Source organism: Archocentrus centrarchus, chromosome 5 (genome assembly GCF_007364275.1).
Source record: "Archocentrus centrarchus isolate MPI-CPG fArcCen1 chromosome 5, fArcCen1, whole genome shotgun sequence".
In the NCBI taxonomy this organism is placed as follows: domain Eukaryota; kingdom Metazoa; phylum Chordata; class Actinopteri; order Cichliformes; family Cichlidae; genus Archocentrus; species Archocentrus centrarchus.
The window spans coordinates 24,345,492-24,371,487 of NC_044350.1; the positions used below are offsets into that span (position 1 = coordinate 24,345,492).

Genomic DNA, 25,996 nt, shown 5'->3' on the forward strand with positions numbered 1-25,996 from the left:
TTTCTAAGCAAGGACTGCTTTCACTCCCCTCTCCCTTCTCTCAGCTCACATTTACTTAGCAATACGATGCTGATAAAAATAGACCTTTTCCCCCCAGGTGCAGTAGCAGGGACACAGGCGATAACAACAGCCCTTCTGCAGAGTCGGCACAAGCCCACTGGGAGGAAGCAGGCCACCCATAGAAAGAGCCATCTGGAGCTACGTTTTTATCCATCACACAAGCTATTGTTCCCATGTAGCGTCACACCAACCAGCATATTTGCATTAAATTAAATCTTTGAAGTGCTCCGCGACTATAAACAGGTGTCTGTCTTTTTAGTCTTTGAAAGCACTGCCGCCTGATGAGATTCGGCAGCAGAGTGTAAAAAAGTCTAACTGAGGGACGAGGCGAGGGAGGGGCGGAAGGTGTGAAAGGTGAAACGGCGAGATAGGGGAGAGGGTGGATGAGGGAGAGGAAGAAGAGGAGGTGGGAAGAAAAGGGATTAATGGGAAAAGAGCAAGACAAATAGGGGGGAAAAAGTGATGAAATGGAGGTGTGTGATTATAGGGCTGAGACAGAAATACTCTGTACAAAAGAGAGCGAGAAGTACAAAAAACGCTAATGGGACAGCCAAGAGAAAAAAGGAGCTCATGGAAAGAGGTGAAATAGGAGATATCAAAAAAGAGCAGCCACTGGTCAGACCAGGAGTGAATCAAAAAGCTATTCCAGTCTCTGTAGGAATGACAGAAGGTCCCCTACTATTCTTACACAGTCCACAATGAGCCCTGTCAAACCAAAAATAAAAGCACAAGAGCACATGCATGTAGGAAACAGATCAGGTGGACAGTGAGGTCTCAGTTCATAGCACAATATATACCTGAGATCAATTCCACAAAAGAAAAAAAAAAAGACACAAGGAAGAGTAGAAAAACAAAAAGATCACAAATTCAAAACCAGGAGAATTACTGTGGAAAGAACCAGAATGACCGTGTGACCGGTATAATCTCTCCTTTTTTCCCCGAAATTCAAATCTTGTTTTTGATACTATTTATAAGTGTAATTTATTTAGCAACAACCATTTACATTGTCATTTTCTCTCTTTATTGTGGTTCTCACTGTCAGAGACCAGTTCCACTGTTTCTAACATTATCTCCTAACATCGGTGCCAGCTTCACTTTTTACAATTCACACTCATAATGCAGTATTGGAGATTTATTGAGTTACTGCTAGAGATGCACCAATTGATCGGTCAGGGATTAGAATCGGTCGATTTCTACTGTGTTTAGTCCAGACTGGTGACGGCTGGTCAGCCTCCCGTAGATCTGATTACGAGCCGGTCCCTTTCATGTATGTGCAACACGCACACAGCGGCGCAGGCAAATACTCACACACGCACTCACAGCCACATGATAACATTAGTGTGGAGGCGCTCTACTGTGAGTCAGGACACAAAATTTGCCAAACTAAACCACAGGGGGACCACCATGAAAACTTTTGCAACAACAAACCTAACCAGACACTTAAATCACCCTAACTCAGCTGAGCAGGGACAAAGGAAAAAGGGCTAAAGCTAAAACTATCCAGAGCTCTGAGCCAGGTACAACCCAGCAACCTTAGCATCACCCTCAGTATGATCAAACCATGAAAGTAATTATGAGGAAAACTATGGAGATAAGCAGGGTTGATGTCCTGTTATCTAGTGAAGTTATAAGCATACTGGAAAATGATCTAAGTACATTTATTTTTGTGATATAAATCTGTTGCTCCTACTTTTGTTTGGCAAGATAATATGTCGGGTAAAGGTAGGCATATTGTCAAGTCTAATAACTTCTTTTATTACGAAAATAACATTCCGGAATTCGGAAAACAGGGATCGTAAAAAATCTGTATCAGCAGGTCAAAATAATATAAATCTGAATATACTTTTTTAGTTACAAGCCCAACATTCCCTAAACCTTCCATAATTCTCCACAAGCAATCAGCTGGCAAAACACACAACTGCTTTTAGCAACTGTCACAAATGTCAATGCTCAATGTGTACCGTATTTTCCGGAGTATAAGTCGCACTTTTTTTCATAGTTTGGCTGGGGGTGCGACCTATACTCCGGAGCGACGTATATGTGACATTTATAACACATGAACCAAAATACTCCAGCCACTTGACATCTCCGTGAACTGCAGCTTTAAGGCAGTCTTGCGTAACCTGTGGGCGCAGTGGATGATGGACGGAGAGCACAGCTTAACGGCAACTGGGAGAATGCGCCACCCAACTTTCCTGGAAGTCATTGGATGGATCAAGAAAACATGGGCTTCAGTGACAAACCATCCTGTTGGGATTCAGAAAGGCTGGAATAATTGGAACTGCAGCTGACGACGAGTCTGACTGACGCGACACAGAAGAGGAAGCGGCGCTTCGTCTACGGAGTGTACGGAATTGTTTAAAAGTGACACCGAGGATGAAGAATTCAATGGATTGATGGTTTGGTTAACTTGTTAGTATGTTCTTTATGCTATGGTTATCTGAATAACTTAATGTTACGTTAACATACCGAACACGTGTTCGTTGTGCGTCATGTAGCTGAATGTGCTACGTTAGCATAACGTAGGCGTAACCGTGTTCGTCCTGTTCTTTAATCCATTATTATTTTAAATTGCCGTTCAAGATGGAATTTGTGCTCGGAGTCTCGGATTCTATCAACCCCCCCCTCCCCAAAAAAAGTGCGACTTATAGTCCAGTGCGACCTATATATGTTTTTTTCTTCTTTATTATGCATTTTTTGGCTGGTGCGACCTATACTCCGGAGCGACGTATAGTCCGAAAAATACGGTAATACTAATTAAACATTTTGTAATTATAACTTGATATAAATTTATTTAATATCTAAGAACATTTGCCAGCCTCCAAGGACTAAAAAAAATAGTGTGTTCACTTTCCACACATTTCCTAACTCATTAGACAGTGTGTTCGATTAGTGAAACTTCTGCAACCACAAAAGGCTTTTAGTAATGGAAGTGGTTTAGATTTCCTGCTGAGTTTGTTCTCTGGATAAAACTCTCTGATCTAGATGAAACTGCTACCCCAAACCATCTGAAGTGTTGAATGATAAAATAAAATAATTATTGAGCATGGCGCTAATTCAAACAGACCGTGAAGTCAAGTTCAGCTATAATCCTGGGAGATCAGCTGATCATAGTGCCAACTCACATTAGCTTATACATTTCTATTCACCCAACTTCTTGAATACCTCATATAGAAGGCGCTAATTAAGCTGCCTGCTCTGTTGTGCTGGGGTCTTGCAGCTTAAAATTAAAAATGATCATAACAGGTAAAGAAAAAAATCTCATCTGTCCTTCTGTTTCTCCTCACATGACCATCTGAATCGTTGTGCCACAAACACCCACTTGTAGTTTATTTTAGTCAACCTTAAAAAGAGAATTTTTTTAAAGGCCTTGTGCCTTTTCCCCCTATTTACTTTTGCTCACATGGATATACAGCTTTGTTGTTTATTTTATCTTGCTTAAGAGGGGGGCTTTTTACATCGTACTCCATTTAGAAAGCTTCTGTTTTCATTCCTTTAGGAATCACTGCATGTGGTTAGCAATAATAACTGAGTGATCTGTATATTATGATGTCATGAAGCTGTGACAATTTCTGAGATGTTATTGCGGCATGAAAATCTCACACTACTTTCAACCTAAAATTATGATGAACAGAATAATTTGTGAAATATTAATTACTGTACAGCTGTTTGGCAGTGTTATGGGCAATTCTTTCCTTCACTCACATTCTTTAGCTAAATACACAAACCAGCTGCACAGAGCACATCAACCACGGAATAAATAAACTTTTAATTACTTAACTACAGCTGATATACTCTTGTAAAATAGTCTGCCAACATGCCCTGCACTGCTCTGTTGCAAGACAAATACAAGCTGTGACAAGATGCGAGTTTAACAAATGTGAGTATTTTGGAGGGTGTTTGTGGGAAACAAGATGAAAACAAGATACGCCCACATGCTAGAATCTATCCCCCAGGCAAAACTGCTCATCTTCACTGCTTTGTAAAGCACAAATCGCTTCCAATCCTCTTCCAACTCAGTCACTGGTTCTTAAGTGCACATGCTGATCACTTAGGGCTACCACTTTAAAGCAGAGATCAATATCGAGCAGCTCATGTCAAGTAAACTGAAACAGGGAGGCAACATCAATGCTGGAAAGATTTTCTGCACCTGAAGGTTATTTTTTTTGTCACTGATGTCTCTGTCAGTACCTGAAAAAAGAGCTTCAACTTCAAACAGGTATTAGTGATTATAAGGGCATTTAATATGACTCTGGAAAACATGAACAGTGCAACTGCAAGGCACCAAACAGCTATAAAGACAAGTATCTGGATAAGGTCCAGGATCAGCCTAGTATTAGACACACTTTGATGATAATGTGTGCTACATTCTGGGATTTAGGGCAGCAGTGACACAACACACCCACTACAGAACTCCAGTGGGTACATTGGTGACATTATTAGAGCAGCATTGTAGGTCGGCCCGAGAGAAGCTCTTTGGGTAAACAATTCCCCTGCAGAAATAAGAAGCACACCCGATAGCTGCTAATCATCTTAAAAACTCGCACAGGGGGTCTTATATTGTCATTACTGTCATTAGTGAGTGACATGACAAGAACTCTAATATGGTTTAATGAGCCTGCCACTTTGATTTAAGTGCTAGGTTTGAGGATTTGGGCCCTCTTTAATGCTAAAACATGTAGAAATGCCGTTTACCACAACAGCAAGAACTGGTGCACAAGGGTAAGGTATGTAAGTATATGTAAGGCAGAACTAAGAGTGATCTGCAGTGTATTAAGACAAACTGTTGAGAGGGGGTCAAAAAATGAGCCTATCATGTATCAGGTTATTGTAATATGTGAAGTACATAAAGAAATCAAAATCCACTGTGAAGTCAAGGATACTTGCAAAGAGTCATATCCAAGACAAATTAATCTCGATCAACACCAAATAAAAGTGTATGACTATTTAGTCAGTAGTAAAAACGGCCATGAAAAGGATGAGAATATATGAATGGATAAGCACGTCCTAGCATTGCCCATATTACTTATGTTAGCATAATGGTGACAGGAAGGCGCCAACCATGCCTTCCTAATATGGAAGTCAACCAGTAAGACCAATAATATCATGGTCATCATCACAACACAAGCGGTATGCAATATGTGAAGCAGATATTTCATTTATTACATAAAACTCTCTTTACTCATTCTGTGGATGCACAATTTATCGACATTGATACGTTTATATTAACGACTTTGCTCAATGGCTTGAACTGAATATTGTTCAGTATATCAGAAGCAAGAATTTGGTGAAACTGTAAGTAGTGTGCATGAAGGTTATAAAGGGAAAATGGAATAGAGCCCATAAAAACGACAAATGGGACCTTGAGCACAGTTTGAATGCAGACCAATTAGGGGATCACTGTGTGCAAGTCTCACTGAAATCTGACCACTAGTCCAGGAGGAGTAGTGATTCATGTGAATTGCGAATGGACAGACAGATAAAAAGATCTATCAGCCAGATGAGCTAATTAAGTAATGCAGTTTCACAAACAAATTTTAAATTTAATGGACACATTAATGTAAATGTGTTAATGTTATCCACAGAAATTTTATGTTTTCTCCAACTGGAAAATGTCAATAAGCTGACATACCAAACTAATGGCTCAGTTATACTAGAGCAAAAACAGGACAGAAACCTCTTTGCAACTTGGAAAATTTGACAGTTGCCCGGCTGCAGCCAACTGCAAGTAGTTGCGGTGACCAAATGGTCACCCAAAGGTTGAACATTCAACGCCCTCAACCAACTGCAGTTTGACTCAGACTGACTTCAATCTGTAATCTGACTGATTGGTGAAGGCTTTTAAATAACTGCCTAACTGTCTAATTTATAAAACACAGACACATTGCCAACATGTTGAAATCAGTTTGAGTCAGTCTGTGCCAATGAGCACAATTCATTCACAATGTGTCTCTTTGCAATAGAGGACTCAACTTTTTTGCAGTTAAATTGCCAGCAACATCACTATTTGTGGAGGAATTTCTGTCTCAAATCTTTGAGGTTCAGGTTGAATTTAAGTAATTAATGTGAATTCTGTGGATGTAAATGGAAACAGATTTGCAATTTTCACTCATTTATCACAATTAATCACCATATTATCACAAACAGACTGCATGTAATCGCTAACTTGACCCCATTCAATTGCAAACTGATTGCAGATTGATTAGGTCTTATTGCTGTTTTATTGCCATTTTGTCACAACAAAGTGAGTTTGAAGATGGTAACTGACTGAGTGGACCCCATCTTCAAAGCAACCATTTCAAAAGCAACAAAACTGCAAGTTCATTACAAATGGTCGCAATAATTGTCGCGCTATGGCATCCAATCATTGTTGGATAACAATATGGTAAACACTATGACACTGATTGTGAGCATTGCGAGCTAAAACACATATAGCCATCTTGTTGAGGTAAAGGTACTGTTGGTGTACGTTTGTATATGGTTTGACTAAGCTGCCTTGATGTAGCTTTGACTCGGCAACTATGCTGACTCTATTGTTTTGTTTTCCATTTTCATGGAAAAGGATTCAAGATGAGTATTACAACCCTCCTCTGCTGCTTTATTTTTTTTAACTTAATTACAATTGTAAAGCAAAGCTCTAATTTGGTTAGTGCTGTTTAAATACTTAATGGGACACTCAATGACATCTCTTAGTTTTTGAGTGGCCTAAATGACATTCCTATTACAAAAGGATAGAAGCAGACAATCAATGAGGCTTTGTTGTTCAACAAAGCATCTCTTTGATTCATATTCAAAAAAACCTGGAAGTACGTAAGTGCAAGTAAAAATCTCTAAATGAAAGCATGTCTCTAACAGTCAAACCAGCATGCACTTTATATTTCAGTTTGCACTGGGTATAATTAAGACTAGACAAACACAAAAGAAGCACCTGAGTGGGAGGGCTGTGCAGGTGGCTGTGCTGAGGTGCTGGTGTGTTTACATTTTTCAAGTTCCTCAGAGAGTGCTGTGGAAACAAAATCTATGGCTTAGCTAAAGTATCTTCTTCATCCTATAAACAAATATTTCCATCCTTGTAGGAGTTACTCTCTCACCGGATAACACGTCAACCGTCTGTGAGCGGTTGTCACACGGTCCAATAAGCATGAAAGTTAAATCATCCACCGTGGTTTGTCTCTGTCACCAGAGCTCAACTCAATTCAACATGTGGAAAACTCTGAAGCTCTGCCTGTCACTGTGTTAAAAAAAAAAATTCCTGTGTGGAAAAATTTATTGTGTGTGTGACTCCCTGTGAGTTCTGCATGCTTGACTCCTGCTAAAGGGACTCATGCAAGACGTTTCCTCCACACACAGAATGACATGCTGCACATCATAAAGCTGAAAAGTCCCTTAAATGGCCTTCAAATAAATTTTATTAAAAGGTAACTCTTATTCTAAATCCTGGCCAAAAACAAAAAAAGATAAAAAATTACCTGTTCTGGAAGGTGTTGAGCCCAGCAGGGACACACTGGACCCTCCACTGTCCATTCTGGTCTGGGTAAAGGACAAACTTAATGGGTGTCTCCACCTGGAGCTCTTTCTCCAAGGCAAACAAATGCTCCTTCCAAGGACATCCACCCTCGGGAAAAAGAAGCACCTCCCCACTGGGATCTATCTGGAAACAAGAATAGAACCAGTATAATAAATGTGACTGTGAAAATCAAGGACAGGCATAAAGAGTGGAAACCTTCAACTGTATAAGCAAAGTAGCAGTGATTTGAATTTATTTGCACTGTAATTTGTCCTAATTTTATGAAACATCTTAAAGAAAAGAGAATAATCAAACAATTGCTTGACAGATTGCTTTAAAATAATAGATAAAATAATACACAGATCAAACAGGAGCTAAATTGTGGAGCCAGAAAAGTCATGTTAAAACAGCCTGCCATTCATGCACAATATCATTATTTTTCACCTGTATTTGTTCATAAATTAGAAGTACCTCAGACTATAAGTACAAATTACTGATGAATATATACATCCTTAAACTGAATAACAATAGTACTAGTACTATTGTCAGCATCTTCAGTTTTCCAAAAGAACATAAGCCAAAAAAACAAACAAACAAGCGAAAACAACTCAGAATTAGAATTAAATAAAAAACAATAAGGAATTATATTACCGTACACATAATGAGCATAAAATATTAACTGAAGAGGTTTAGGAGTTAGCTTACTTTTTTATTAAACACACTCATCTATGACTACCATTCTCATCAGGGGCTAACAGATCAGGTGGCCTGCGCCTGTTTCTTTTTCGTCTGGTCTGTGCTCAAATATTGTTTGCTGTTAACTACACTTCCTACCCCCCCCCACCCACATCAACCTCGATGTCAAACTTTTTTTTTTTTTTTTTAAACATTGAGCCATGTGTCTCAGGGGAAAGACGAGTCACCATCTCAGTTATTACAGCCAAAGGCTTTTTTTTTGTTTGTTTTAAATCATTGGCACTCCTGAGGAAACACTTTGAAACCTCTTCAGGCTTTCTTCTTGGACACTATTCTTTCAGTTTCTTCATCTGTGAATTCTCCATTTTTGTTTTAGAGGCCAGGTCTCTTAGGAGAACTTCGCTGCTTTCCCACTAAACCTGCTTCTTTATATAAAGAAGTGGAAGTGTGGCAGTACGTAGACTGCAGGTAATGAGCATGATACTGACAGTTTAGAAGGATTCTGATTCACTAACCAAAACAAACCAATATCTTTTGTGAGCAAATATTCTTCTCTGCAATTGCCTGGGGAAAAAATATTTACCATTATCCTCTTGAGGATATTTAGAGGGTGTGTTGAGTTTGCCCAACTAGTTTGGGGTGGCTGTAGCTCAGGAGGTAGAGCAGGTCACCTACTAATTGGAAGGTTGGTGGATCGATTCCTGGGTACTCCAGTCTGCGTGCCAAGGTATCCTTGGGCAAGATACTGAAGATACTGAACCCCAAGTTGCTCTCTGATGCAACCGAGAAAGGACTTAGCTATAAAAGGAAGTGCTTGTATGAATGGGTGAATGAGGCATGTTGTATAAAGCACTTTGAGTGCTCAAAGTAGAGTAGAAAACCGCTATATAAGAACCACTAAAGGTGTTTTGTGGACTTGGAGATAGCATTCAACCGTGTCCCTGGGAAGCCTGTGGGGGTGTTTCAGTAGGATAGGGTATCCAGCCTGTTGCTGTGGGATATCCGGTCCCTGTACAACCACTGTGAGAGTTTGGTCTGCATTAGTGGCAATAAGTCAGACTCATTCTCAGTGGGTGTTGGACTCCAACAGAGGGTGCCCTTTGTCACCAATTCTGTACATAATTTTAATGGACAGAATTTCTAGGCACAGTCAAAAGGTGCAGGGTTTCTACCTTGGTGGTCTCAAGATCAGACCCAGGACATGCTGGGGAGATTACATCTCTTGGCTGGCTTGGGAACCTCTTGGTGTCCCCCTAGAAAAACTGGAGGAGGTGGCTGGGGAAAGGGAAGTCTAGGCATCTCTGCTTAGACTGCTGCCATGCATGGATGGCTGCATGGATGCATGAATGGGCAGACTAAAAAAAAAACAAAACCTAAAGACTTTGTCATGAGATTCAAACATTTGTCAGAAAACCTCACCTCTTAGAAATATTGGATACAAAATATTATATAAATACAAGGAAAAATGTGAGAGAAGTAAGAGGTTGACTGCTGCTAATTAATGGTGCAAAACAAATAAAGAAAATAAACAGAACCAAACAAAATCTGTACACAGTTTTGTACCTGATGCCTTTTCTTAACAGCTTCCTCCACAACCTCACGAGCTGGCAGCCAGGAGGACTTGTAGAAATCCAGACGATCCAGGAACTCATCCCCAACCATCTTCAGTGCGTTCTTGAAACCCTCCTACAGATAAAATAGAGATAAAAGAATGTGAGAGTTAAGCTGTATCATATTCTGAATAAAGACATTTTGTTTTCTGACAGCAGACTAGACTCAAAACACTGACGTCACACTGATAGAACTCAATGAACTCTGCTGAACTCCAAATTCTTTTGATCATTCCCTTCTTTCATCACTACTACACCATCGGTTTGGTGTCAACTATTTTAAGTGAGACTGTGCCAGACAAAATGAGGGTGATAAAGTCTTGTCTCACCACCTCCTTGCTGATCCCTACAGCCCTGTTTCATTGGCTTCCTGTCACATACTGCACAAACCCCAGCCTGAATTCACTCTCGCATAGTCGCACGAGCAGAAGCCCAAGAGAGCATGTGAAAGCAAGCCTTGCACAGATATCACACACACAAACTCGTGCACACATGGTATGTCATGCACAATCTGTATGCATATGTTTGAGAGGGCTGCATTGGACCTGAGTATAACAGTCATGGCTAGAGGAGACGAAAACCCATCAGAATTTTCAATTATCATCAGCAGCCAGTGCAGAGAGTCCAACAGGTCACTCTACCATTAAGGTGTCTACCAAACATTTTCCAGTTGAAATCTTTCTCAGTTTCCCATTTCACAGATATGGCTTTCCCTGCAGTGTTTGGAGGACGTGAATTCTAATCATGTGAAGTGGAACGTGAAAAAAAACAAGCTGGTCCCTTAAGAGAAAAATTGCTGGAACCGTCAACATATATGCATATCTAGGCTGTCAGTATCTCATGAGAATGTGCAGAAAACAGGTGATGTTTCCTTACAGGCATTCCTATGCTGCACTAACGAGAGACAGAAAATTCCATTTCTGAGCCTCTGCTGGTCCTGCACAGCTCTAAAAATGACCTCTGAACACTGATTGCATTATACTGCACCTGTTTACCACAGCGCTCTTAACCTATTTTGTAGTTTGGCTTCACCACAGGTTGCTCATTGTGTGTGATGATTGAATTAATCTTTTTTTTTTTTTTTAAATAGGAGTCCTACTGTGGAACAGTCTTCTATTAAAACATAATAGGCTAAGGGAAGGTTACATAAAAAAATTGATCCATGTTGCAAAGTAACAGGTTATTCATCAGCTAGATGTACTTTATTGTATTTTAACATTTCGATAGCTTACACTTTTTTTAAGGTCATACTACTTAGCAAATCAGCAGGCTGAAACAAATAATCAATTCATCAATTATTAAACAGTTAAACATTAGTAATTATTCAAGGTAAAAAAAAATTTTGTTTCCAAGTCCAGTCTCTCCAACATGAGTATTTGCTTTTTTTGTTTGTTTTTTTTGTCTTACAACAAAGTAAGAACTATTTAAACACCAAATTGGCATCTTGAATTGATTTCTTATATTTCACTGATTGAAAGGTTAATATTCTAAGATTAAGTACTAGCGTACTAGAGCATGCCCATGCTACATTATAGTTTGTCCTGTTGGCTGAGAAATTATAGAAGGATACGATGCCTTATAAGGTGTTCTAATGCATAAAGGCACAAAAGGGGACATTTTACCCCATGGCTAGGTGGTTGCTAGGCAACATGATGACATTATAATATATCACATATAATTAAGCGTTTGTGGATATAAATGATAGGATGCCTTCATGTTTAGAAGGCTCACAAAGGCAAAAAAAACAGGTCACTTTAGCATGTTGCTAGGTGATTGCCAGGCAACCTGATAGCGTCATAATATGTCATGCATAACTGAAGTTTTGTGAATATAAATTAGATGTTACTGTTGTGAAATAAAAATTATACAACACTTTTATGAGGTGTCATAGGTGCACAACGGCTAAAACAGGTCATTTTAGCCCACCGCGGGGTAGTTGCTGGGCACCATGATGGCATAATAATATATCATACATAATTCCCCCTTTGTGGATATAAATGAGATGTTACTTTTGTGAAATTAAAATGACAGGATGCTTTTATAAGGTGTTATAGGTGCATAAAAGCTACTTTAGGCTGCTCCCTTATTCACAAGGGGTCACCACAATGGGTAGCATGTTTTGATTTGGTATATTTTTTTATGCCCTTCCTGACACAAACTCAAAGAGACTTGTGTCTTCTCCCGGGATCTTTTGATTGTGAGGCAAATGTGTAAACCACTACACTATGGTACTACACTATAACACTATAAGTGTTATAGGTGCATAAATCCTAAAAATGGGTAATTTTAGCCCATTGCTAGGTGACTGCTAGGCAACATGATGACATCATATCTGACGCAGCAAAGAACATTCAGAGACCTAAGATGTACCTGTCTGCCAAGTTTAGTTGCTCAACTCCTCATGGTCTTTGAGGAGTTTGCGGACAAAGAAACAGAGAGAGGTTTGGTTTGTTATTATAAGGTAACTGGTTCTAAAAAGACCAAAGTAAAGAAAAAGATGCTGCTTTTGGATATTGGCTTCACTGATACCTACATGGATTGTAGCCTGTCTGTATGAAAGTCTTATGGTCTTTCATTAGCTTATTTTATTTTGACATCTGATATACTACATTAGGCTAAAAGTCTATGAGCTTTACTGCAGAAATCCAGGCAATGATAAACAAATAATAATAATAATAATAATAGTAATAATCATATGTATGCAAAGTCACAAACATCATAAAATGCCACCTTCTGTCTTGGTATACAGTACATTTACACTCACATGTACTCACCTCAGTATCCTGACTTGTGCTGTTCCAACGTGGATTCAGGTGTGAGACACGTGCACTCAGCGTGGTGGAGATGCTGTACCGGGCTTCCCCATCATACTGTGAGATGCCGTTGTCAACAGCATCCACCTCCTCCACAAAGTTCTCATACAGCTGCAAGCATATGACAGAGACATGTGACAGCAGAGGTTGTGAATCTGTTACGGCATGAGAATCAACTGTTTCACGTTGGCACTAATTTTGAGCATTAAGTCATAGGAGTAAAGACAAACAGACCTTTTTGAGGAAAAATACATGGAATGGAATTACAATGTCATGTTTAAAAAAACAAAAAAAACAAAAAAAAACAGTGTATTTGTTGGTCCTGGTGTGCAGGCAGTTACCGAAATGCTAAGTGGTATCACACATTAAACCAAAAGGAAACTAGAAAAGAGCTGCTGTTTTACAGTTCTTTCACAAACCCCCAAAAAACTGTACAAACAGATAAGCTACAACACAGAAATATTTAGTGATAAAAATTCAACTTCAATGGAAGGTCATTCACGCAAGAGCTGACATTTTACAAGTGACTTATCAGTGGAGCTAAGCTCTGAGGCAAAACTGGATGTTTAGTTTGTCTGAACTGGCTGAAGACATGACATGCAACATCCTAAAATACATAAAGCCCTAGCCATGGGTAAAAGGATTTATTACGGGACTTGAAACAAACTGACACATCAAAAGGCAAATTATATGATGAGTTAATAGTAGTAATATTTATGGTGATCTAAGATATGGCTGGCTTAATGTGCCTGACCATTAAAATACAATGTGTGCTAAGAACTACTTCTGGCCAAGCTGTCTAAAATGCATGAAACTGAACTCTGTTTGAATCTAGCTAAAGAACTTTGTCACATTCCCGTCGTCTCATTTCACATCTATTCACACTCTACTGCCAACTGTGGGATAAAAGCAAATCCCAAAAAATGGCATGGCATTTGTGCTTTTAAATCTACAGTTGTGATCAGAAGTTGCCATAAGTTCATCATTGGCATGAATGTCATGATATTTTTTGTCTCTTAATGATTTCTTTGAACTGTTATTTTTCCAGGGTAGCATAACTGTACAACATACATCTTTAATGACTTTAAAAAAAAATAAGAATTGAGTGAACAAGTTTGAATTTATTTTGGATTTTCTCTGATCCACAGAGTCAGAATTATACATACAGGCTCAAATATACACATAGACCTTGGGCTTGTGAGGTTAAAAGACATTAGACATTGTAGAACCTTCTGCAGCACTTATTAAGATGAGTGGAAACTCACAACTGTAAGTGCAGGAATGGTTGATCTGGCCAAATAGTCAAATGAGCTATGATCATATTCCACAATCTGAATCACAATTCTCTTTACAGCTTTAGCTGAATGCAGATGCTCACTTCAATTCAGGGCTAAAGGCTCAATTCACAAACATCTGCATCCTCTTTCCCCTCTCATTTTATTGTCAAAGATCTGATCAGAAATGGTGATGTCTGTCTCAGTCGCTTTGATGCTTCTCTCAGGCCTCTGTGCTATTCATCATTTCACGTGCTTCTGTCTCTAGCTTTCAAAATAAGCAACATAAGAAGAAGAATATATCCAACACTTTTGTTTATAGGGGCAATTTGGATGAGGCTGTTAATTATTTATTTAAGGATGCAATCTGTACAATTCTTATGAAAAGAATAACACATGCCAAATTAGGATGCTAGCCCCGTATGCCTAATGAGTATCCCTTATTTTCTATTATAATTTAGTAATTGACCAGCTTGCCCACTTAATAGATTTTTGTAATCTCCTTCTTCCAGCTTTATCATGAAATTAACAGCTTTTAGGTTCCACTCACCAGCTGAGAAAATGTTTTTGACGCAAGTGGGCCAGTGGAAAACTGAAATCTCTTTTCAAAGGAGTGTTTATTTTGTGAATAAAACACAATCCACTGCCTGCTATAAATCTGTCATCTTTTTCCTCTCACCTTATCATAGAGCACTTCCAGCTGCCTGTCGTCCTCCTTCAGCTGCGACAGCTGTGCCAGCACTCGACGGCCGAAGTGTAGGTAGACCAGACCGGCAGAACTGAGCTTGGTCACCCATGGTTTCTCTGGACACAGGCTGTTGAAGGTCTCTGCAAAGGTCCTGCACAACAGAAAGACAATGTGTTTCTTAGTGTTGACCTTTTAACACTATACCATATTCTGTGTCGCAAGAGTGGTATTGATCATTTTAAAAAAAGAAAAAAAAACAATTGTATGAGTATAGGTCAGAGACATCCACTATTCAATTCTAAAAACCAATCCCTAGACATTTAATCATTTTTCTGCTCATTAACAAATTATTCAGTTTTTCCAATAACTGACTCCTTCAGCAAAATACTGCATCTAACCATGTGCTTTAAACTATCAATAATAAAGCAACCATAAACATTGGTTTGTAAGTGTGAGCTCACATAACCATTGAAGGTCTCTCCACAAACACGTGCTGAGATGGGTGGGCTCCAGCACAGAGCCACTGATGGTCATTTAATTCAGGCTTAATTAGGATGCTTGGGCTGCAGCACAGCGGAAAACCGACCGTCAAATGAATGAGTGACATGCTAGGGAAGTGGGGGGTAATCACAGCCATTAAAGGACTAATTGGCCATGCAGAGGCATTTCTATGCTGATCATCATGAGATGGAAGTGAATGAGTGAGAGGAAAATGACAAACTGAAATGGAGAACAGCTAAAAGAAAAATGCTTACCAAGAAAAAGTCATCAAACTCTTTGTGTGAAATCAAGATGGTTATATCTCCCTAATGAATTAAAGTGGGACAGTTCAGCTGAGAGCTGGTGATTTTTAGGCATGAATTAAGTTTTGTTTAAACGTAATAAACATATAGTGTGCATCACATACTGCACCAGCTGCACCACTTAATGTTGCTAATCTCCCTCTATCATTAGAGGGAATGGCCTTATTCAGAATTATGTGTGCAGGATTAGGCAGATGAATGTCATTTATAAAACTTAGCACAAAAAGTAAGGGAATTTGTCTTTGGTCAATTATTTCTTTGTTGTAACAATGCTTCTTAGTAATAAATCTTATACTATTGGAAAATCTGTTCACTTCCCCTGAAATGGTGCCGCATTTGTAAGGAAAATGTATTTGTAGTCACTGGGCGGAGTGCTTGAGGGTCCTCCATCCGGTGACTCCATCATCCTACTGGGAGACTTCAACGCTCACATGGGCAATGACAGTGATATCTGGAACGGCGTCATTGGAAGGAACGGCCTGCCTGATCTGAACCCGAATGGTGTTTGATCATTGGACTTCTGTGCAAACCACAGTTCAATGATCAATTTTGTAATTGTATCATCAGATCTGCAGCTGTATGTTCTGGACACTCGGCTAAAGAGAGGAGCTGAGCTGTCAACCGATCACCACCTGGTGGTGAGTTGGGTCAGGTGGCGGGGGAGGATGCTGGACAGACCTGGCGCACCTAAACTTATTGTGAGGGTGCACTTGGAACGCCTGGCAGAGCCCCCAGTCTTCGAGATCTTCAACTCCCACCACTGGCAGAACTTCGACAGCATTCCAAGGGAGGCTGAGGACATTGAGTCCAAATGGACCTTGTTCCACACTGCCATTGTTGAGACTGCTGCTCAGAACTAAGGCTGCAAGGTGGTTGGTGCCTGTCATGGTGGTAATCCCCGAATCAGGTGGTCACCAGAGGTGAAGGGAGCCATCAAGGTGAAGAAGGAGTCCTATTGGGCTTGGTTGGCCTGTGGGACTCCAAAGGCAGCTGACGGGTACTGGCAGGCTACGCAGAACACAGCTCGGGCGGTGGCCATAGCAAAAACTCGGGTGTGGGAGGAGTTCAGTGAGGCCATGGAAAATGACTTTCGGACAGCCTTGAAGCGATTCTGGCAAACTGTCAAGCAACTCAGGAAGGGAAAGCAGTGTTCTACCCACATGGTTTATAGTGCGGGTGGGGCGCTGCTGACTTCAACTGAAGCTATAGTTGGGCAGTGGAAGGAATACTTTGAGGACCTCCTTAAGCCCATTGACATGCCTTCTGTAGTGGAAGCAGAGTCTGGGGATGAGGGGGACGACTTGCCCATCACTAGGGGTCACTGAGGTGGTTAAACAACTCCTTGGTGGCAGGTCTCCCGGCATAGATGAGATTCGCCCTGAGTTCCTGAAGGCTCTGGATGTTGTAGGGCTACCTTGGTTGACATGCCTCTGCAACGTCGTGTGGAGATCTGGGGCGGTGCCACTGGATTGGCAGACTGAGGTGGTTGTCCTCATCTTTAAGAAGGGAGACCAGAGGGTGTGCTCCAACTATCGGGGGATCACACTCCTCAGCCTCCCCGGTAAAGTCTATGCCAGGGAAAGGACGGTCTGTCCATTAGTGAAACCTCAGATTTAAGAGGAACAATGCGGTTTCCGTCCTGATTGTGGAACGCTGGACCAGCTCTTTATTCTCTCAAGGATATTCGAGTGTGCGTGGGAGTTTGCCCTTCCAGTCTACATGTGTTTTGTGGACTTGGAGAAAGTATTCGACTGCATTCCTCAGGGTATCCTGTAGGGGGTGCTGTGAGAGTATGGGGTGACTGAATGGCCCGCAACAACAGGCCATTCAGTCCCTATACAAATGAAGCAAGAGCTTGGTTCGTATTGCTGGCCGTAAGTTGGACTTGTTTTCTGTGGGTGTTGGACTTCGCCAGGGCTGCCCATTGTCACAGATTATTTTCATAATTTTTATGGTCAGAATTTCTCAGAATCTCATCTCTGCTTTTATGCAGATGATGCGGTCCTGTTGGCTTCATCAGGTGGTGGCCTCCAGCTCGCAGTGGAACGGTTCACAGCCGAGTGTGAAGCAGCTGGCATGAGAATTAGCACCTCTAAGTCTGAGGCCACAGTCCTCAGCCGGAAAAGGGTGGAGTGCCCACTCCAGCTCAGAGACAAGTTGCTTACCCAGGTAGAGAAGTTTAAGTATTTTGGGGTCTAGTTCATGAGTGACAGGAGAAGGGAACGGGAGATTAACAGATGGATTGGGGCTGTGGATGCTGCACCAGTCTGTCGTGGTAAAGAGGGAGCTGAGTGTGAAAGCAAAGCTGTCGATTAACCGGTCAATCTACGTCCCTACCCTCACCTATGGTCATGAGCTTTGGGTAGTGACCGAAAGAATGAGATCGTAAATACAAGCAGCAGAAATGAGCTTCCTCCGAAGGGTGGCTGGCCTCTTAAAACATACTGAGTCCCTATATACTAATGTCTCCTTTGATGAGGGCCTACTAGCTGGTAAAATCGTTTTGTCTCAATGACCTGAATGTAATCCTAATTTAGACCTTGTTAACAAATTTCTTACTTTTTCTTAATGGCAATGACTTTGTTCATCGGTCTTGGGAGTAGATCAAAAATGTCTCATGTGGCAGATCTTTTGAGCAAAAACATTCATTCAGCACATCTCCAACTTGATTTGGTAGCTAGATTATGTTTTCTTTAGGGTCAGAGACTCTGATGCAGGAAATATGTAACTTCATGGACTCAAAAGACAAAGATTTTCAGTTCACAATGTAATTTAATGTAAATAAATTTTTTCTTTTGCATATTGGTAAATGAAAAGAAAAATGCCTAAAGACTGACTTACACCATGATCCTAGGGGTAAGCACTTTCTTTTGTATTAGACTGTATCACTGAATCTATCAAAAACAAAAACTATCCCTTTTCTCCCATTTCAACAGAATTACTTAATGAGGACTTTTACATACATGCTAATGAGCCTGAAATATTTCCTCAGACAAACAGGATATCAGGAGACGTGTATTAAAAATGTCTCATTACATTTTCTAGCCTGTCACAAACGGAATGCTTTGCTACCACTAACCCAAAAGAAACAGAACACAGAACTGTTTGTCATATTCAATTGAATATTTAATTGGACAGAGCTACAGAGTGTAATCAAAGTACTTTGGTTTATTCCTCATGTAAGAACTGTCTTTTTACTAACAGATCAGCCCATTTGTGTGGTGCATTAAAGACCTTATCTATGCAACACTCTGGAGAGAGAGCACAACTTAACCACTTCTGCAAAAAAGACCCTGCCAATTTTAACCATTGTCTACAGGAAGAACACGCATTAAAAAGGGGGAATTTTGTTTTTTACTGTCAATGTCATATATATTCTTAAATGTCCATACCAGTATATACCGGTAAGACCACTGGATTTTTGTGTAGCAAAACACTAACAGCTAAATCAGGACCTTCTTGCTGTGAGGTGACAGTACTAACCACTAGGGTTTAATATTTTTCCCGAAAATGACATGAATCAAATCCCGGGAAATGGCTCGTCATTTCCCGGGAATCCCGGGAAAAAGTTTATTTATTTTTTTATTTTAACTAGGCCTTCTGTAGCCTGTGTCGGCCTTAACCTATTGTGATATTGTAGAGGTAGCTTTCCAGCTATGTCCTGTTATGCCCAGTAGGGGGTAACGTCGGCTTGATTAATGCAATAAAACCTACATCTCTGCATTCGAGTGCTCGAGCTATGCGGTGTTGTATCGTTCCTCAACACTCCCTTAACAAATATAATTCGAATATTCCTCCATTGTACATGGAATTATACCAAGCTATTTTACAACTGCTGGTGCAAAACAATACGGTTCATCTCCACACAGCATTGAAAAAGGCTCAGCCACGCTGTCGTGGCGACATCTGTTGCGCTATATCTCCACCAGTGGAACGCTATAATAGTCATTGAAAAGTTAACTACCGTACTACACTATAATATGGCATAACACAGGGCCTTGAGTAATGCACTACGACTTGGTCATTGCCATTCTGGCAACAGCAAATTTATAACACCGTGTCTGAGGGTTAATGTAGGTTCGCTGTGAATTGTCTATTGAAAAACTGGCCAATCCTTATAGCCTAAAAAATATACATTTTACTCAACTCCATTTTAAAAGCGAAATATGTTAAAGCAATCTATTTCATGATAATATCTTCACACATTAGGCCCGTATCCTAATTCATGATTGTTAGTAAGCGTCTGCAAACGAGGAAAAGAAACACTCGAAGTTACACAGATATTTCTTTATTGTTCAGGGCAGGCATATTTTATAGGCTATATAATGCAATATAACAATATATAATAATATAAAATTATATAATACAAAATACCTTAGGGTAAACACATTGCCTACGATTTCAACAAATTAAAGAGGAAAAAAGTACAACTGTGTAATACCTCTATTAAAACGCTTGAGATGAAGGCTGAAGCCTTAAACGGAGGCTGAACGTGCCTGAAATGAAGAGTAATGCTTTTCGCATTAAACGAACCCTTCTCTCAATATTTCCTTAAATTTAACATTCTGAAGCTTTCTTTTCTTTCTGAAAGTCAAATCGACGCGCGCGACTTTTTTCCCGGTTTCCCATCTAACGTTTCCCGGGAAATGGGAAATGGTTCTGATCGCATTTCCCGGGAATCCCGGATCCCGGGATTAAACCCTACTAACCACCACACCGCTGCAGTTACTGTATGTTCATATTTAGCTAGACCTAAATACAGAACTTACTATTTTAGATTAATCACAAATGTAAAATAATTGACTGACACATATTATAATGAAGATATTTAATGAATACAGGGCAAGGCGAAAAACTGCAGTATCCAAAAACCTTGCAAATCCAGTGAGAGAAACATACAAATCTGCAAGCAAAAATTAAAAAAAAAAAAAAAAAAAAAGGTTTTCGTTTTGCTGCAAAATGCAGACCATGCTTGTCACTGTTGAAAAATATATTTACTTACTTTTATTTCTTTGTTGAGTAGAAGCAGCAAGTGAGCATCAAACGTCCCTTTATGCTTATGCTTATGCTGATCATAACCAATTTTCTCCAGCACATATTTCACTGCTTCAAACTTCTCCTTCAGTGTAGTCGAGTGAGCGATGGGTACAGCACCAAACTTTCCTATACACTTCGTGGGGTGGCTGCCCCATTAACTTTAGTTTTGATCCACCAACTTTATGCTTTGCCGCACCAATTTTTGGAAGACTTCGAGGTTTTATGACTTAAACTGATCCCTTTTCAACACAGTCACCCAGAACTACCGGACCTGAATACTTCTTGTCATTAAAATAATCATTTCCAATCAAAACAATTATTCGACATCGCATTTTACCCCACCTACTTCTTCTAAAATGCTCCACACATGCGTACATGTGAACAAAAACATAAAAAACGACATGTGGCCATAGCTCAAAAACTTGACCTGATTGAGCAAAACCAATGTGATTTTTGGATTCAGCGCATCAGATTCGTCCTAAATCAGCTGAAAAAACACAGACAACAAATTTGTTGTTGACCAGTGTAATCTAGGACAGTATTAATCTTCTCATTTAATTATGAACAAGACACCAAATAAGCATAGGTCCTAAAATGTTGAACCACCCCTTTAATGAGGCCTACTCCTCTAGTTTTATCTATGATTTATTGGTACTGCTGTCAACTCAATCTGTATGCCGTCACTGTTTTAGAGAAGTACCATTGAAATGAAGACTACAGTTGTTCTTGCCAGCTCCTTCTCAAACTTCCTCTTGCACCCAGCCCACTTACATTCATCTCTGCCATCACAACCATCTTACCCCCCATCCGGGCATGTGAGTGACAGCCACAGCCTCCTGTGGCCCTGACAGTGCGGCGGCAGCCTCGGTGCCTCGTGAACCAACAGCAGGGGGGCGTTCGATTCAAGGAGTGCTAATTATCACTAACCGCCTGTGAGGAAGAGAGCCCTGGCATATCTTTATCACCGTGGTCATAAAAGCTATCGCTGATTATCATCAGGACATTAAGCTGACAAGACACCTGGAATGGGCTGATTACTCAACGTGATGAGACGTCGAGTGAATGCAATCATTAGGAAGAAATTTAACACAAAGCACAGAGACTGTTACCTTGTGATTCATGCAATCAGGGTGCTTCAAAGATGTCAGAACAGAAACCACCCAGAAATCTACTTTCTCATTCCAAGACCTCAGATAATGAAAAGAAATTCCCTAATCCATATTATGATGATGTTAAATCAAGAAATATCCATTCATAATACTTCAGATAAATTATTCTGACTGGCTAGGAGATGGTGCATACCGCCACATTTAAATGACTGAAGAATAGTGCGTGAGTTATTTTAAAGATTACACTTTCTTCCATTTATACATATGTATATTAGAGCCTGACCGATACAGGATTTTTTAAAATTGATTTAAATATTTGATTTAGTAACCCAATATTCCACTATATCAGCAGATATAATTTTTTTTCTTTCACACGTAGAAAAGATAAGCAGATTTCCCTATGATTTGTTATGTGTAGTTAGTTATTTACTTGTTTACACTCTGCACGATCAGCTGGTTGGTCTATTTGTGGCCTCCCAAAAACACCTGTTGCCAACGAGGAAGCTGCAGAGTGCTCTCTGGTGGACGAACTATGCAACATCAACACTCATAACCTGGTTGAATCATGTTTGTCCCCTGTCTGTACTTTTTACATTTTCATTTATGGGCTGTTATAATTGCTGATACAGATATATCGGCAAATAACTAATATCATCCTGTCAATAAATTGATTAGGCCCTAATATTTATTCCAACATTTGTCCATGTAAACACCAGGGTTTTATTCCAGCATTTGGGACTAAATAATAGTTTAAAATTAAACTTTAAGTGTCATTTTGAGCTGGAACAAAATTATTCTGTAACAAATCCATCTTGGTAGTTGGTTTGTGGTAATAATACTGCATCATAATCTACAATGTGACCATGACACTGTCAATGAACAGTGACTTTTAATCTATTCACAACTCTTAGTTCATAATATTTCAGAGATTTAAAGTTCTAAATTTCTCTCTTTGCAGCAGCTTACTGACAGAACTGTACCTCTGATGATGGTCATAGCGATGCTTCTTTGGATCAAACTCTCCTCCAACATCCACAACAATGTCGCACTTTGCCAGCTGTGCCGGGTCCCTGGTCCGAATAATCTCTGCACTCTGAGCAACAAACAGAAAGAACTGTGTGTTAAAATTAATATTACTAATAATAAAGTTTATTTGTATAGCACTTATCAAAACCAGCGATACAAAGTGCTTCCCAGAAATACAGGATAAAAGAACAAAATAGCAGGAAAAATATTACAAATCAATTAAAAATCAGCCTTGCAAGTCTCAAGTGCAATGTCTGCTTTATATTTTGGACTGCAAATTGCACTATATGTATATGACACTTTACACAAGACTGTTTACAATAACCCACTGTCGTACCATTGCACAAACATACTTCATTCACTGCAACTACCTCTATACAGTCTACCTCAAGTATATAAGTTGTCTATTTTGTAGTTCATTTATTTGTATTATCAATTATTTTTTTCACGTTTTTTTCTGCTCTTCTTTTTAAATTACATATATTTTCATATTTATTATTATTGAGCCAGAGCAGAAGAAGTGCAGAATAAGAATTTCAGTGTTCAGTGTAACTGTTTACTGTGCACATGACAATAAAACGCTCTTGAATCTTGAATCTCTTGAAAATTCGAAGATACGATTCCAAATGTAATGAATAACTTAAAATTAACATAACAATCTAAAAGCTAAACAAATAAGATGGAATTAAACTAAGAATACAAAAATTTTGTATATATATATATATTTTTTTTTAATTACAAAATGTATATTTTTAAAGATGTATTTTTTTCTTTTTTAAACAAATGAGTCTTTAAAAATGATTTAAAAGAAGACATTGATGAGGCGAGCCAGATTTCCTCAAGCAAGTCATTCCACATTCCCAAACAGCAAACACTTGATCACCTTTAGTCTTTAAGCGCGAGGTGGGAAGAGGTTTCCAAGTTTCTGCTTGAGGATCTGAGTCCACTGGTTAGTACACTATATTGCTAAAAGAATTTGTTCGTCTGCCTTTACATGCATATGAACTTGAATGACATCCCATTCTAATCCACAGGGTTTAATATGAAATTGGTCCACCCTTTGCAGCTATAGTAGCTTCAACTCTCCTGGGAAGGCTTTCCACAAGCCTTCCCAGGAGCACATTTGTGAGGTCAGACACTGGACAAGATTCCCAGTCTCTGCTATAATTCATCCCAAAGGTGTTCTAACAGGACTCTGTTTTTCCCACACCAAACTCGCTCATCCATGTCTTTGTGCACCAGTGCAAAAAGCAAAGTCCATAGTCATGTTGGAACAGGAAGCAGCCATCCCCAAACTGTTCTCACAAATTTGGGAACATGAAATTGTCCAAAATGTTCCTTTGAATGGAACTAAGGGGCCGAGCCCAGCTCCTGAAAAACAGCCACACCCCCATCTTTACACTTGGGATGCTGCAGTCAGATAAAACTGGCCCTTACAACCCTAGTAAGGAGTTAAGGGGTTTAACCTTTAGTTAAAAAGCAATCCTTAAATTTTGACTATATTCGTTGGTGTTTTATTTCGTATTTTTAATTAGCTATTGTGGTGTTTAATTCCTTTTTGTTGTTTACTGTGTACAGCGCTTTGTGACTGTTGTCTGTGAAAAGCACTTAATAAATAAACTTTACTTACTTACTTATATTAAGTATATGCAAATTCAGATATGTAATCAAACTGTTTTTGTTAAATTAAGCATAAAACACAAACATGTAGAAGTAATCAAATTTGATATTTATGTTATTAGTATAAATTCTAAAAATTACTAATATAAATACTTAATGCACAGACACATAACAGTTATTATTTAGGATTTGATCACAGATGATAAATAAATAAGTAAATGAATAATCAGGGAAGCAAGGAAGAAAGGAATAATGTATTGAGGGGTTGCCAGCTCTTCAGTGTCAATATACACTTAACACATTGATGTGTTTTCCTCATGTTACCTTATTTCAGGGCAATGCAGCAAATCTCTGATCAGGGCTGATGCCAATATTTGTATATGGCTTTTGTTCAGCTTTCCTAGAGTAGCCAATCAATTTTTAACTACTTATCACGAAAACCAATAATAATTACATGTGAATTACATAATCCACTTGGAGACAAAAAATGTTGTTAGACTGAGAATAACGCCAAAATAATTAACTTAAATGCTGTTATACGCTGGCTATATCCATCAAAAAAGCTTATTCAGATAATAACATGGAAACGAGTACGTGGCAAGTTAATTAGCTCCTACGTCTGTTTTATCGACCTTTAAGTGTGGCATTTCCCCTAAAATGTACATGATTATGCTGTAATCACTATTTCATATTACGGCTGGATGGTAGATCGATCTCTTCATACACAGCACCCCCTTTTGGTGGGTTTTGTGCAACACTGGATACGTCAACAAAATATAACAAGGATAAACTTGCTTCTCCTAAAATGCAGAGACAGATATGATTTGATCTTTACTGTGAGGACTTCCTGAGAGCATTTACGTTTTATGTTGATAGTAATAATAAAGACTGTAGTTAATAAAAAACACTACATTAAGTTAGCTATAAACCCCACAAATTTCCATCAATCTGCAGGGTGCTGGACCTACCGAGTACTCAGGTAATTGACGGAGGAAAAAACAGGCCAGAACCTCGTCACAGTGGAAGGTCCCGTTGTGGGTTCCGATCTTTTTAACGGTCATGTTTTCGGTGCAAACTCTCTTAGGTTGGCTTGACATGTAATGCGGTTCCGCTCTCGTAACGTACACAAACGAATTAAAGCAACTACCCCGCGAAAATAACCTTCGTGACACACTTGCAGGTCTGCTTGTTATCGAAGAAGACGTGAATTTTGTTAATTTAAGCGCAAACAAAGAAACGCACGCGACCCACATTCAAACCAGTGGCGGACAGATTTGACAGTCGGACCGGATATGGAGCCTCTGGTTTGACAAACAGAAGTACCGCTTAAGGATTTTTTTTTCTGTCCCTTACGAAAATGCACTATGGCAGGCCTATTCAATTACTTTTTCTTCTGGGCCAGATTTGAAAATTTTGAGATGCCACTGGGCCGAAGACCCCTACTTATATTATTTCTTGAGATTTAACTCTAAATATGCTAACACCTGAACTAAGTCATAAAAATAAATAAAGGAATTCACAGTAAAGGCTTTATACTGCATCATTTATTGATGAGCAAAATAATTCAAGTGCACTGCAAATTTTCCTATGTTAATTTATGCAGTAACCATGGTTTTAAAACCATGGTTACTGCATAAAAACCATAGGTGAAACCATGGTTACTGCATAAAAACCATTGGAAACCATAGTGCATTTTCGTAAAGGGTTGTTGTCATCATTGTTGTCGTGTTGTGTCATTTGCCTTTCTAGATTT

At 39.4% G+C, this 25,996-nt stretch overlaps 1 protein-coding gene across 1 annotated transcript in view; it reads right to left on the reverse strand.

Moving 5' to 3' along the window:
* The window catches only part of myg1 (myg1 exonuclease), a 28,387-nt gene extending 2,891 nt beyond the window's left edge, over positions 1–25,496 (reverse strand). Inside the window, exons 1-6 of the mRNA XM_030729611.1 lie at positions 25,212–25,496; positions 22,578–22,690; positions 14,640–14,799; positions 12,648–12,797; positions 9,827–9,949; positions 7,530–7,711 (exon numbers count right to left, since the gene is read on the reverse strand). Coding sequence (XP_030585471.1) covers positions 7,530–7,711; positions 9,827–9,949; positions 12,648–12,797; positions 14,640–14,799; positions 22,578–22,690; positions 25,212–25,496 — 1,013 coding nt within the window. The remainder of the gene's footprint in view (positions 1–7,529; positions 7,712–9,826; positions 9,950–12,647; positions 12,798–14,639; positions 14,800–22,577; positions 22,691–25,211) is intronic.
* Between the last annotated feature and the right edge of the window lie 500 nt (positions 25,497–25,996).